Source organism: Talpa europaea (genome assembly GCF_964194135.1).
Source record: "Talpa europaea genome assembly, chromosome: 5".
NCBI classification, from domain to species: Eukaryota; Metazoa; Chordata; class Mammalia; order Eulipotyphla; family Talpidae; genus Talpa; species Talpa europaea.
The window spans coordinates 104446436-104461877 of NC_140071.1; the positions used below are offsets into that span (position 1 = coordinate 104446436).

The window sequence follows — 15442 nt, forward strand, 5'->3', positions numbered from 1 at the left end:
GGCTATTCGGTGTTTTTTTTTGATTCCATATGAATTTCATCAATAATTGTTCTATTTCTTTGAAGAATGACATTGAAATTTTGAATGGAATAGCATTGAATCTGTATATTGCTTTTGGTAGGATGGCCATTTTAATAATGTTTATTCTTCCAATCCTTGAGCCGGGGATGTCTTTCCATTTCTTTGTGTCTTCTTCTATTTCTTTTAACAGTGTTTTATAGTTTTCTTTGTATAGGTCCTTTACCTCTTTTGTTAGATTTATTCCCAAATATTTGATTTTTTTTTGTTTCAATAATAAAAGGGATGTTTTTTTTGATTTCTTCTTCTTCAGATTTATTGTTTGTGTATAGGAAGGCTATTGACTTTTGCGTGTTGATTTTGTATCGTGCCACATTACTGAACTGATTGATGAGTTGAATTAGTTTTTCTGTGGGGTTTTTGGGGTTCTCTACGTATATTATCATGTCATCTTCAAATAGTGATAGTTTGAATTCTTCTTTTCCTATTTGGATTCCTTGGATGTCTTTCTCTTGTCTTATTGCTCTGGCTAGGACTTCCAGTATTGAAAAGCAGTGGTGAGAGTGGACATCCTTGTCTTATTCCAGATCTTAATGGAATTGCTTTCAGCTTTTCACCATTGAGAATGATACTGGCTGTTGGCTTGTCATAGATGGCCTTTATGATGTTGAGGTATGTTCCTTGTATCCCAAGAATTTCAAGGGCTTTTATCATGAATGGGTGTTGCACTTTGTCGAAAGTTTTCTCAGCATCTATTGATTTTATCATATGGTTTTTATATTTCTTTTTGTTGATGTGTTGGATAACGTTGATTGATTTTCAGATGTTAAACCATCCTTGTGTCCCTGGAATGAATCCTACTTGGTCGTGGTGAATTATCTTATGGATACATTGTTGGATTCTGATAGCTAAAATTTTATTGAGGATTTTTGCATCATTGTTCATTAGGGAGATTGGCCTGTAGTTTTCCTTTTTTATGTTGTCCTTGTTCGGTTTTGGTATTAGTGTAATGTTGGCTTCATAGAACGTGTTTGGTATTGTCCCTTCCTTCTCAATTTTTTGGAAGAGTTTGTGAAGGATAGGCACTAATTTGTCTCTGAATGTTTGGTAGAATTCATTTGTAAATCCATCAGGTCCTGGGCTTTTGTTTTTGGGGAGGTTTTTGATTACCATTTCAATTTCGCTAATTGTAATTGGTCAGTTTAGGTGTTCTATTTCTTCTTTATCTAGCTTTGGGTGATTGTAGAGTTGTAGGAATTTGTCCATCTCCTCTAGATTGTTGAACTTGTTTCCATATAACTGTTCATAGTAGTTACTGATTATTCTTTTGATTTCTGCTGTGTCCGTTGTGATTTCTCCTCTTTCATTTGTGATCCTGTTTATTTGTGCTTTCTCCCTTTTTTCCTTTGTGAGCCTGGCTAGGGGTTTGTCTATTTTATTGATTTTTTTCAAAGAACCAGCTCTTGGTTTCATTGATCTTTTGGATTGTTTTTTTAGTTTCAATTTCATTTATTTCTGCTTTGGTTTTTATTATTTCTTTTCTTCTACTGGTTTTGGGGTTTTTTTGTTGTTCTTTTTCTAGATCTTTGAGCTTCGAGATTAGGTTGTTTCTTTGCGTTCTTTCTTGTTTCTTGATGTGAGCTTCTATTGCTATATATTTTCCTCTTATTACTGCTTTTGCTGCGTCCCATACATTTAGGATATTGGTGTCCTCCTTGTCATTCAATTCAAAGAATTTTTTTAATTTCTTCTTTGATCTCCTCATTAGTCCAGTGGTCTTCCAGTAGTGTGGTTTTTAATCTCCATGAGGTAGGAAAGTTCCTTGCCTTCCTTTTATGGTTTATTTCTAGTTTGATGCCTTCATGGTCAGAAAAGATGGTTGGTATGATTTCAATCTTTGTGTATCTGTTGATGTTTGTCTTGTGCCCCAGTATATGATCGATCCTGGAGAATGATCCGTGTGCGCTTGAGAAAAATGTGTACTCCGTTTTTTTTGGGTTTAGTGTTCTATAGATGTCTGTTAAGCCCAAATGCTCTAGGTCCTTATTTAGAGCTTTAGTTTCTTTACTTATTTTTTGTCTTGTTGATCTATCCATTGTTGATAGTGGTGTGTTGAAGTCTCCCACTACGTATGTGTTTTCTCTGATGTCTGTTTTCAGAGAGGACAACAGTTGTCTGATATATTTTGGTGCTCCTTCCTTTGGTGAGTGTATGTTAATGAGTGTTATTTCTTTTTGAAGTATGGTCCCCTTGATCATAATGTAATGACCATTGGGGTCTCTTTTTATTTTTGTGAGTTTGAAGCCTGTTTTATCTGATATAAGTATAGCTGTTCCTGCTTTGTTTTTTGGTCCATTTGCTTGTAGGATTGTTTTCCATCCTTTAGCTTTGAGCCTATTTTTATCTTTTGTAGCTAAATGTGTTTCCTGGAGACAGCAAAAGGTTGGGCTTTGTCTCTCAATCCAGGCTGCAACCCTGTGTCTTTTTATTGAAGAGTTTAGTCCATTTACATTTAGAGTTAATATTGATATGTTAGCATCTGTATTTGCCATTGTGTTTGTCTTTCCTTTGATTTTATTTATTTATTCTTTTAATAACTTTTTTTTTGGCCTGCTTTTGTTGTTATTCGTCCCTCTGAGGTTCTGGCTTTAGGATTCCTTGTAGTATTTTTTGGAGTGGGGGTTTAGTCTTAATGAAATTCCAGAGTTTCTGTTTGTCTGGGAAGGTCCTTATTCTTTCTTCATAGAGGAAGGAGAGCTTTGCGGGATAGATTATTCTTGGTTGGCATCTGTTTTCTTGGAATCTTTTGACTATGTCCCTCCACTCTCTCCTTGCCCGTAGTGTTTCTTCAGAGAAGTCTGATGTCAGCCTGATTGGTTTTCCTTTGAATGTTATCTGTTTCTTCCCTCTTGCCAGCTTCATTATTTTTTCCTTGTCCTGGATATTGGGAGCTTTACTATTATGTGTCTTGTTGTATTTTTCCTTTCGTCGTGGAAGTTTGCTGTTCTTCTTGCTTCTTGTATATCAATTTTTAGCTCCTTCTTCACATTTCAGAAGTTCTCTTCAATTATCTCCTGGAATATTTTCTCTGTTCCTACATCTCTCTCCTCTCCTTCTGGAATTCCTATAACTCTTATATTTCCTTTCCTCATGGAAAGGAAGTCATTCTTCGTTCTTTTTCCTTCGTACTTCTCTTTCCTTTTCTGTTTTGGTTCTTTTTATTTCTGTGTCTTCAAGAGTGCTTATTTGTTCTTCCATTTCATCTATTCTGCTTTCATTGCTTTTCCCAGAGTTCTTTAGTTCCTCCACTAATTCTTTGATCTCCTGTGTTTCTTTTGCTTCCCTCTTTACGGACTCAATTTCATTCTTCTGATCGTTGATTATTTTTCTCATATCATTGTTTTCCTTTATGACTTCTGTCAGTTTTTTAATCACAGCAATTTTAAATTCTCTTTCTGGAAGTCTCAGAAGTTCTTCCAAGTTACTGTCGTTGTAATCTGGAGGGTGGTTTTCTTTTTGTGGTGTGCTTTTTTCCTGAGGAGTTGTTAGGTTGCGTGTGGTTCTTCTACTCCCTACTGTCTGTTTTCTAATTTGTCGTATGCATTGGGACACTGCGTTGCTCGGACTGCCTGGCAACTTGGGTGAACTTCTCCGCTCCCCTCTGGCTCCTCCAGGAGCCATCTCTGGCTTCTGAGGGAGATTTCAGCTGGTTTCAGGCAGTCTTTACTGAAGAAATGTCCCTGTTCTAAAATGGCGACAAGGGACTCAGTCCCTGAGCATCCGGTCTCAGGCACACTCTTCTGCGCTCCTGGTCTGCCCCGGTCGTGGGTGCCTGTTCCCTCTGTGGGCTCAGACTGCTGGTCGGAAGCGGCCTGGCATGGGCTAACTTCCCAGCTGGCCACTGTCTCCTCCGGGAGCCTTCTGCCCTTTTCAAGCAGTCTTAAGAAATTTCCTGTTCTATGGGGTGTTAGTGACTTTTTTTTTCCTGGTCACTAGGTGGCGCCAGAGATCTCTCCAATTGTCCTTGGGGAGCTGTTTTTCGCCTCCCCCCCACCCCGTGGGAAAGGGAACAGAGCGGGAATGGTAGGGTAAACCTCAACGGATTTGGGGTGCTGTGTCTGCCTTGTGCCCCACCGTCGTGGAGAACCCACACCCCGAACTTCGTGCCCCGGGTCTCAGTTCCAAAGCCCTCAGGTCCAGGACGGGCTGTAGCCCAGTTCAGTGGCGCGGGAATGGCGCCTTTTGCACCCGCTACCATGCCTGGGCACCTTGTTCCTGCTTACTAATTGAGGGACTTTCACCCCAGTGAGGGCCTCCACGCGTCTCCCCGCAAGCCTAGGTCGCAGGCGTGGGGACCCGGGCAGCCGCGATCCCGATCCGCGTTTGCTTTTCAAACGTGCCAAGCGCGCCGCTTTTCCACGCAAGCTTACTGGCCGGCCCGGGGCTGTGTGCACGTCTCCTCCAGAGTCTCTTTGTTCTTCTCTAATGGTGCCCAGAGCCGTTCGCCCACCGCCACGGCGAATCCTGCAGGGTTCTCCACAGCTCCCGTTCACGGGGTGTGGTGGCTGCAATAGTTCCTTTCCACTGCCAGTCCCGCTTGCTGCGTCGTTTGTTCTTGTTGGTCGTTTTAGTTTGTTGTTTTCCTCCTCTCTGCCGGTCGGAGAGTGCCGCCTCTGTGGGTGGGGGAGGGGAGCAGGGTTCTGCGCTTTCCTCCCTTCTGGTCCTCTTTCATGGCCACTTTCTTCTTCAGGTAGTTTGCTGGAGTCGTCCGTTTATCTTCCGTGTCCCAGTTCTCACTGGGACCTGCCGCTTTTCCTCCCTATTAACTTTTTTTAATGGGAGATCTCCTCGCCGCCATGTTGCTCCGCCCCCTCTGTGTAATTTCTTTTTAATGCCTGCCAAGGTAAGTGGACCAATGGAACAAGAATTCAGAAGTGTAATGTTTTCCCAGATGACCTTTGTAGAGTTCAGGCACCTAGGAATGGTACGTCGACTTCCTGGACACTCCCCATCGGAGCCGGCCCTGATAAAGGGCCAAGGAGGAAGATAATCTAAATGTGACCATTAACTCTGCAGTAGATGTGGATTTATGCAGGCATGCCAAATTATAAAGATGGTTCTGCTTTATCTCCCCCATAAGCTCAAACCAAAATATACATGACAGGGATTTAAGCAGTAAGAAGGGCATTTTTTATGATAATCACTTGGCTTTAACTTTGTAATTGAAATTAAATATAGTTAAGGGGCACAAAGTGTAGATTTGCTATTATAATGGTATTTGGGGAAGTATCAGAAACAAAATTCTGCTCTGTCCTTTCTTCCCTTTTCCATGCAGTAATTCTGAGGGCATAGTACATGCCACAGTACAGATGTCATCAAAGGATTAAATATTAACTGTAACCATAAGCAGAAAGTAATAAAGTTTGAAGGTATCATGCAATTTTGGCTTGTCAGTAATCCACGCCTCTCTCCTCTAAAACTTTTGGAACTAGCCTGGTGAGTTCAGTTTACTGTTCAGTTTACTATTCAGATAAAGAATAGCCAAGCTTTATCGAGCTGTTTCCATGTACCTGAGCCAAACACAATGACTAAGATATGAGTAAGAAAAGAGAGTATTACAAGGAGTGAACCTGAAATCACCTGAGTTAGAAAAAATATCATATGCACCTCTATTGATGAGACATACAAATAATTGCTTCCCATTTTATAGAACAAACCTCATTCTCCCTGTCTTTTGGAGTACTTGTCAGTTTTTTAACTGAAACAGTTTCTACTTATCACCTGAGCAAAATTTTTGCTGGAATCTGAGTTGATTTAACATCACATAGCAATACTAAGAGAAACATATGGAAATTATACTCCAGATTAGGAGTTTTGTTGGAGAATTCCAAAATCAGAATCACTGTTACCAGAGATGGAAATCCTGTGTTATAGGTCTCATGTTAATCAATGCTGTTGATGCCTTGTGTTGCCTCACTGATATATTAACAACCAGTAGAATAAAATTTGATATATCACAGTTTTGGTTCATTTCATCATCTCTGCTTTTGTATATAGCCAGCAGACTCCTCTTTTCTCCATTTAAGAATTTCCAAGCTGAATGCAGAAATAACACTCTAGGTTAGAGTAAAAAATTACCTCTTAAAGATAAAGGACCTATACAAAGAAAACTATAAAACACTGTTAAAAGAAATAGAAGAAGAGAAAAAGAAATGGAAAGACATCCCTTGCTCATGGATTGGAAGAATCAAAATCAACAAAATGGCCATCCTACCAAAAGCAATATACAGATTCAATGCTATTCCAATCAAAATTTCAATGTCATTCTTCAAAGAAATAGAATTATTGATGAAATTCATATGGAATCACCAAAAACCCTGAATAGCCAAAGCTCTCCTGAAAAAAAAAAAAGAAGAAGAAGGGAATGGAGGCATCACACACCCAGACTTCATACTATACTACAAACCCATATTCAGCAAAATTGCATGGTATTGGAACAAGAACAGACACACAGAACAATGGAATTGAATAGAAACTCTAGAAATAAACCCACAGATTTATGGTCAACTAATCTTTGACAAAGGAGCAAAGAATATGCATTGGAGCAAAGAAAGTTTGTTCAATAAATGGTGCTGGGAAAACTGGGTCGCTACATGCAAAAGAATGAAGCTTGACCACTACCTCACACCATGTGCAAAAACCAACTCAAAATGGATTAAAGAACTAGACATAAAATACATAGAAGGAAATATAGGTGAAACACTATATGATATGCACCTCAAAGACATCTTTACAGACACATCACCCAAAGCAATGATAGTGAAGGCAAAGATAAACAGCTGGGACTACATCAAATTAAAGAACTTCTGCACAGCAAAAGAGACAATAACCAAAACAAAGAGAAACCCCACCGACTGGGAGAACATTTTTGCACACAACACTAATGATAAAGGACTGATCACAAAAATCTACAAAGAGCTGATGAGACTCAACAAAAACAAAGAAAATAATCCAGTCAAAAAATGGGCAGAAGAGCTAAAAAGAAACTTCACCCAAGAGGAAATGCAAATGGCCACCAGGCATATGAAAAAATGTTCAACATCACTTGTAATCAGGGAAATGCAAATCAAAACTACCATGAGATACCATCTTTCACCAGTGAGAATGGCACATATTAAAAAAACTAGCAACAACAAATGTTGGCGAGGGTATGGAGAAAAAGGAACTCTCCTGCACTGTTGGTGGGAGTGCAAACTGGTCCAACCACCATGGAGAGCTGTGTGGATATTTCTTGACCTACTAAACATAGAGCTTCCATATTATCCAGCAATTCCACTCCTAGGTATTTACCCAAAGGACACAGAAACATCCATTCCAAAGAGCACCTGCACCCCTGTGTTTATAGCAGCACTATTTACAATAGCTTAGTTTTGGAAACAACGGAAATGCCCAAAAATAGATGACTGGATCAAGATGTGGTACATATACACCATGGAATATTACTCATCATTCAAAAAAGATAAACACATGCAATTTGCAGCAACTTGGATGTAGCTGGAAGGGATCACGCTCAGCAAAATAATCCAGAAAGAAAAAGAAAAATACCAGATGGTCTCACTCATAGCAGGAATCTAGAAAACTTAAATAAGGGACCTAGAAAAAGAATAACTATAAGAAAAAAAAAATCAAAATCAACAAACAACTATGAACCAAAGACCTCTATGGGGCATGGGGGGCGGGGAAAGGAGGGCTTGGGGTCAAAATAAGGGGGTTGTAATTGTATGGGTAATATAAAAATAAAATTTAAATAAAAAAATTAAGTTTTTCTTCCAAGTGTGCTCAGAATTAATATCAAAAAATATGGGCATCCCCGATGGCGCAGCGGTTGAGCGCTGGTTTGCAAAGCTGCCTACAGCCTCTGCAACACCAGTTCGATCCCCGGCTGCTCCCCGGCCACTGGAGGGAGGGTCCCACATGGTGCACAGACCTCTCCTGCCACGCACTGCTCCCCTTAGCAGTGTACTTCAGTCCTTCTGCCTGCTCTCTTCCCCGCTCTGGCTCTGGTGAATTCTCTCACCCTCCCACGCTTCTGATGGTACCCAGTGCTTGTATAAATAAATAAAAATAAATCTCTAAAAAAAAAGAATTAATATCAAAAAATAAGTTACTGCAATTTCTAGCAGAGATAATTTGTATTATTAAAAATATCAATACATAGAATTATTTATTTCTCTGGAACTGTTGAGTAGATAAACATTTTGCAAACGAAAAGATATGAAGTGCTGAAAATAACTTATGGGACAAGTAGATATATATAAATTCCATTCTGTCACACGTTGAATAAAGAAATGCTCTAATGCCACATTGGAAATAACATGTATTAATAAATACATAAAACAAATAAATCTGAAATTTATAGCAATGTTCTATTCTTTCTGCCGTAAAATTATCTGACTAAAAATTTCTAAAAATTTGAATTGGTCATTGAAAATTTCATGTTTGAATCAACACAGAAGAAAGACACAAATTTCTCTTGATGTCATTGCAGATATAAAAGCACACATACATGACACCCCCAGTCCTCATTATCTATTCTCTGAGAAATGTACCTAACTAGATTATTCCTTAAGTTCTGTAGAATTCAAGCATGTTCTAATGATGAAATTTTACTAATGCCATAAGACCTTTTCTTTACTCTAAAAGGTTCTATGGAGATTTGATGGCAAGAGGCCAGATACCTTAGAGGCAAACACTCAATTGTATAAATGGATCCCTCAGAATGACCTTGGCAAGACTCTAAAAACCAAACACTGAAATAAGAGTAACTACCACCAGAGTGATAGTATTTCACAAGGACATATAGTCAACATTTATTATTCCATAACACCGAAGGTAAAATTTAACTTGCTTGTGTTTATGTTGCAGTCCTTTGTAGAAAAGGATAAGATGTAGCAGTTAGTTAGCAAATTAGTATAAACAGTTGCATTCATTATGATCAGAATAACAATCTCTTTATTTCAAGTGTAATTACCTCTCATAGAGAATTTTTCAACCACAATGTGGATTTTCTCAATTTTTCCTAAAATTTTAGTAATTTGTCAGCTGGTTACACATCTATACCATTTGGAGCAAATATTCTTACACCTTCTCATGTGCATCTGCTTCACTCAAATCCACCAACACTTTCCTTCCCACATCTTATCCCCTCCATGCTCTCTTCCACCATTTGCTCAGGAAACTAGTATGTTTCTGCATTATCTGCCTCTCAATACACCCTCCTCATTTCTACCTTTTCACTTCTACAGCAGCATTCACTGATAATGAAAAAAATAACAGTCCCTCTTTGATAACCAATGACTCTAAAAGAAAATACATCTCAGGCCATCTTTTCTTCTGATGATTCCAGTGCCACCATTGTCAAACTCCCTGAAGTCCTGCCCTCTGCTGTGTTAGAATCTGTGACTTCTGTTTGATGGACTGTTTTCTAACATGTCATCTTAAATTCTTAATTTTTCAGAGACTCTTTTTTACCCATGACAATTTTATGAATTTTTTCACCAGAGAAATTTGTACTAAATTTCAACCTAAAAATCATACAATGATGTTAATTTACCTCTCTAGAAAGCAAAAAAATGCTTCTTGCTCAAGATCTGAAAAACTGTAATGAATTTTATATGTAATCTGTTATCTACAATACAATGACACTCTCAGTTTCTTGTGTTGCTATAATCTCATTTTATCTCTCAGATTAGAAGTTAATGATATTCTGAAATCCATGCTAAATTTTAGGTCATACAACACCCAAGCTTTCATAACTCATGGTAAACCAATGGAGTCTATAAGGCAGAAGTGTGTCCTAATACCATACTTGTTTCAAAGTCATTCTTACTGCATGATGGAAAATAAGGAATAGAGGGCTCAAAATAGAAAGATACAGAAAATTAGTGAGTAGTCATTTCACACGCAATGAGATGAATCTTCCATAAATAAAAAGGATGAATGTAAATGTTTCTTTTGATCTTATATATACGTGTGTGTGTGTGTGTGTGTGTATTCCTTGATAGAAAATATTTAACTATGCATCTTTTTGGGTATTTTCATTTTTTGAAATATTTGTCAATCAGTACATTCCCAGGTTAAAGATAAGCTATCTAGAGAGACCAAATAAAGCACAGTACTTCAATTCCATGACATACACTTTGAATCATATTTAAAAACTTTCAGTAAGAGACATATTTAGGCAAATTAGCTTACTTTCAAAATCTATAAGTTTATGTTTCTGCCTAGACATAAGGAAAATGTTATGAAATTATCAAGAATACAGCACGATCAGCCAATGAAGCTTCTAGACAGAGCTGTCTTCTGGATCGAGTTTGTCCTGCGAAATAAGGGAGCCAAACACCTGAGGCCAGCATCCCAAGACCTTACCTGGGTCCAGTACCACTCCTTGGATGTGATTGTGTGCCTGCTGGCCTGTGTGCCAACCCCTATGTATGTCATCAAAAAGTCTGTTTTGTTGCCACAAGTTAGTAAGAAATGGAAAGCTTAAAAGTGACTACTTGCCTTTGAGTTCTTGGCTGGTTTGTCTCACAGATGGGGCCACTCTAGCTGTTTCCTGCAAGAAATTGTATACCCTTGGCTTTTTCTTCTTATTTCACTTCTCAGATCAAAAGATTTATTTTCGAGAGATTTACTACCTCAGTAAGATGTCTCTCTCACTACTTGGACTTTGAGTTTATTTTACTTCATTCCATGCTGCTCCCAAGATTGCCACCCCGCAAGGTGACAAAAGGGGTCTTCTCAGTCACTCAAGGAAAAACAGAAGGAGTTTGCAAAAACTAAACCCACCTCACACAACAACAAAAACTGATTAATCAAGTAATTTTAAAAAAACTGAATTTACATATATGAGTAATAAAATTGAAGTAGTAAACAAATCCTCCACAAAAGCCAATGTCCAGGGCCAGGTGGTTTCACTGGTGAATTCTCCTAAACATTAGAGCAACCTACTCACACTTTTCTTATGAGACAAGAATGATCCTGATATTAAAACCAGATAAAGACATCACCTAAAGAGGAAATGATAGGCAATGTCTTTGATGAATAAAGATGGAAATATCCAAAAAGAAAATGCCAACTAGTTACATTAAAAATAGCATGATCAACCGGGAGTTATGCCAGGGATGAAGTATGGCTCAACATCTGCAAATAACTCAACATGTTATATTCCATCAACAAATGGATGTATAAAAACCATATGATCACCTCATTAGGTGCAGAAAAATTACCTGATATAGCTCAACATCTACTTGATTAAACACTCTCAATAAAGTGGCAAAATTAAGGTCATACGGCAGGACACAGTCAAAGTGAAAAACTGAAAACTTCTTTTAAGAAGAAGAGCAATAAAAGAATGCTCTCTTGCCACTTTTATTCAACGTGTTATTACAAGTCACAACCAGAGCATTGAAGCAAGGAAAAAATGCAAAGTCATTCAAGTTGGAAGGGGGAGGTAAATCTGTGATGATTTTTAGATAACATGACCTGATTCATAGAAAAAGCTTTTAGGAATATGAATGAATTCAGTGAAGTTGCCTGAGACAAAAGCAACATGCAAAATTTTGTTGTTACCACACACTAATAACAAACAATCAGAAAGAAAAATTAATAAAGCAGTTTCACTTACAGCTCCATCAAAAAAGAATAAAATATGAGAGAAAAAGTTTAACAGAGTAAAGTAATTGCATACTAAGAACTCAAAGGAATTGATGAAAGAGAAATAAGGCACCCAAAATGGTAGGATTCTATGCTCAAGCAATGGAACATCAATATTAGTAAAATGTCCATGGCTTTATTGTCATTTGTAAGAAAGCTTTGCCTCTCAATGTCACTGGAATTTACTAAAACTTTCTTAAGGGCATTTTATCATTACATATCTGTCTGTGAAAAGAGTTCACCTGGTAGTGAAACCACCAGATCTTACTTTTATACAGTGAGAAACCTCCATGTTGTTTTCCATAGGTGGGAGATCTATCTACATCTCCACCAACTGTATATGAGAGTTCCTTTTTTTTTTTTTTTAAATTCACATCCTCTTCCTCACTTGTTTTTTCTGGTATTATTTTATGGACCACTCTCACAAGTGTGAGGTGGTATCCTAGTGTGATTTTAATTTTCATTTCCCTGATGATAACAATGAAGAGCATTTTTCATGTATCTGTTAACTATTTCTGTGTTTTCTTTGGAGAACTGGCAAGTTAACTCTCTGTCCTTTTTGGGATTGGGTTAACTGTTTTCTTTTTATTGAGTTGCAGGAGTGGTTTATGTACTTGGGAATATGAGTCCTTTTTCAGATATATGGCATGCAATTATTTTCTCCCTTTCAGTATGGTATCATTTTGTTTTACTGATAGTTTCTGTTACTTTTAGTTTGATGTAATTCCTTCTTTCACATTTGCTTTGTTTTCCTTGACTTTGAATCTTAAACAATGGAATTGAATCAGCTATTACAGAATGATTTTTTGCCATTTGTGACAATTTGGATGGAACTAAGCAGGATAATCCTAATCCTAAGTAAAATGATTCAGGAGAAAAACAAGTACAGATGATTTCATTTATAAGTGTAACATACAGATGAAATGAAGGATAACACAAAACAAAGCCAATAACAAACTCTTGCCATCTGACTGCAAAACTGAAACAACCAGAAAGGAGGGATGTATGGAGTTATGGGAAACTGGAAGGTAGGGTGTCCAATGGAACATGATATATCAACAGGATTGTTTGGTCTATGGTGGAGGAAATGGTGTGAAAACATCTATTTGAAGATGCTTGAAACAATGGTCCCTAAACGAATTCAATGTTGTAAACCAACTTCAAATCAATGAATGTAATTGGTGGGAACAAAATGTATAAATACATACAGATCAATTTTAAATACTATTGAGAGTCTAGAAATCAGTCTTATGATCAATGGATTCCTTTTATTTTTATTTTTTTTTTTTGACAAGAGTACAAAGCAATTCAGTAGGAAAAGCATTGTCTTTGCAAGATGGTGCTAGGAGACACCTGGATATCCAGAGGCAAGAACAATTTTGAACACTGCTGTTCAACCACACCCCAAAATTAACTAAAAAATGCATAAAGTACATAACTGTATCAGCTGAAATCATAAAGTTCCCTTAATAAAGTTTTAGCAATGCTAGTGACATTGAAAGGCAAAGCTTTCTTACAAATGACAATAACGCACACCAATAGAGGAAAATAGATAAGTTGGAATTCATCAAAATTAAAAATTTTGTACCTCAAAAGGGTACTATCAAAAAAGTGAAGAAAACCCACCAATAAAAATCATTAAAGAATTTCTATCTAGGACAAATAAAGAAGTATTACAGCTTAATAATAAAAACTACAAGGTAATTTAAATAAATGGTTATATCATTATAAATATTTCATTTATAATAACTTTACCCTACATTGCCTCTTCTCTTTATAGGTATTTATGGATAACTAAATTTCAATGTGAAAGCAACTATCTAAGAAGCACCAAAAAAAGCTAATACTCTGAAATTCCATGACAGACATTTATTTATTTATTTGTTTGTTTGTTTGTATATTTATTTATTTTTAGGTAACATTGAATTGCAATACTATTTGATCCAGGCTAATAGGTTCACTTGTCGAAAGAACATATATTGCATGATTCCATTTAATGTTTTTGCTTTTTTTTTAAGATTACTTATTTTTATACAAGAACCTGGGTACAGGCCAGATGTGCAGGAGTGTAAGAGGATTCACCAGAGACAGAGTGGGAACATAACAGGAAGACTGACGAAATACACTGCTGAGGGGAACAGGGGGAGACACAGGAGAGGTCTGCTTCGCCATATGGTATTCTCCCCGGAGGCCGAGATCGAACCCACACTACAGAGGCTGCGGACAGCTTCACAGTGGTGCACTCAACCACATGCGCCACCAGGGAGGCCCTGCATGATTCCATTTAGAGAAATTGTTCAGATGACGCAAATCTATAGAGACAAAACCACATGATTCTTGGCTAGCATAGGAGAGACACAGAAATTAGGCAGATCCAGGCAAAGCATAAAGGCTTCTTTTGGGAATGATAAAATTCTCTGAATTTAATATCATGGAAACTGCAAAATTCTCTGCATATACTACAAAGGACTGAATTCTACATTTTAAATCAGCAAATAAGTGGTATTACAATTAAATATTAAGAAAGCTTTTATAGAACCAAACAAAAACAATCTCTTAAACGATTCCAGGTCAATTGGAATTGGTTGCACAAGAGTTTTCTCTTATTTCTTCTGTCAGCAGAAGGCAGACAGTCATCACTCCCTTTCCATTGTTCTTGATACGCTTCTAAAATATATTGTGTATGATAGGTGACTTACACTTATAAGGTCATTAACTCTTGAGACATTGGACCCATTTGTCTACAAACAAGGACATGTGCTTTGGCTTTCTTCACATGCCACACCAATAGCCTGATTGTTAACATATATTGACTTTAAGGTGTGGCAGTTATGATTTAACTTCCTGGTATATTTCTCCAGCATACAACCATGAGCAACACCAGAAAGGAGAAAACAATTTTAAAAGGAGCTTCGCATTTCACCAGGATGTCCATGAAATGGACTTCAGCTCTCCTTCTGCTTCAACTGGCTTGTTACTTTAGCTCTGGGAGTTGTGGAAAGGTGCTGGTGTGGCCCACAGGATACAGCCATTGGATGAATATACAAACAATCCTGGATGAACTTGTTGAGAGAGGTCACGAAGTGGTTGTTCTGACATCTTCAGCTTTCATTGTTACTATTCCCAACCAACCATCTGCCATTAAATTTGAGATCTATCCTACATCTATCTCTAAATCTGAGTTTGAAAGTCTTGTGAAGAATATACTGGATGATTACACATATGATATGCCTAAAGACTCCTATTGGTCATACTCTGTAAAAGCACAAGATATCCTTTGGAAATATTTTGATGTTCTTCAACAGTTTTGTGCAGATGCAGTCAAGAACAAGAGACTTATGAAAAAACTCCAAGAATCAAGATTTGATCTCATTCTTGCAGATGCTGTGGGACCCTGTGGTGAGCTGCTCGCAGAGCTGCTTAACGTACCTTTTGTGTACACTCTACGCTTCACTCCTGGATATGAATTTGAAAAGCATATTGGAAAACTTCCAATCCCACCTTCCTATGCACCTGTTGTTTTGTCAGAATTAAGTGATCAAATGACATTCATGGAAAGGGTAAAAAATATGATATATGTGCTCTACTTTGACTTTTGGTTCCAAGGAATAAATCACAGGAAGTGGAGTGAGTTTTACAGTGAAATACTGGGTAAGTCATGTTTTTAGTTGGTAGAGTTATGTCTTACCTTCCAGTATCTTGGAAGGTA

The 15442-nt window shown here is 37.5% G+C and overlaps 1 protein-coding gene across 2 annotated transcripts in view; it reads left to right on the plus strand.

Annotated features, from left to right (window-relative positions):
* Positions 1 to 15442, plus strand: part of LOC311171438 (UDP-glucuronosyltransferase 2B4-like) — a gene marked incomplete at both ends in the record, with an annotated part of 106071 nt that overhangs the window by 71233 nt on the left and 19396 nt on the right. Inside the window, one exon of one of the 2 annotated variants that reach the window (XM_084234285.1) lies at positions 14799 to 15384. In XM_084234285.1, the coding sequence (XP_084090411.1) occupies positions 14799 to 15384 (586 nt within the window). Of the gene's footprint in view, positions 1 to 14660; positions 15385 to 15442 lie in introns of those variants that run through there. The other variant, XM_084234284.1, reaches the window with a different exon arrangement.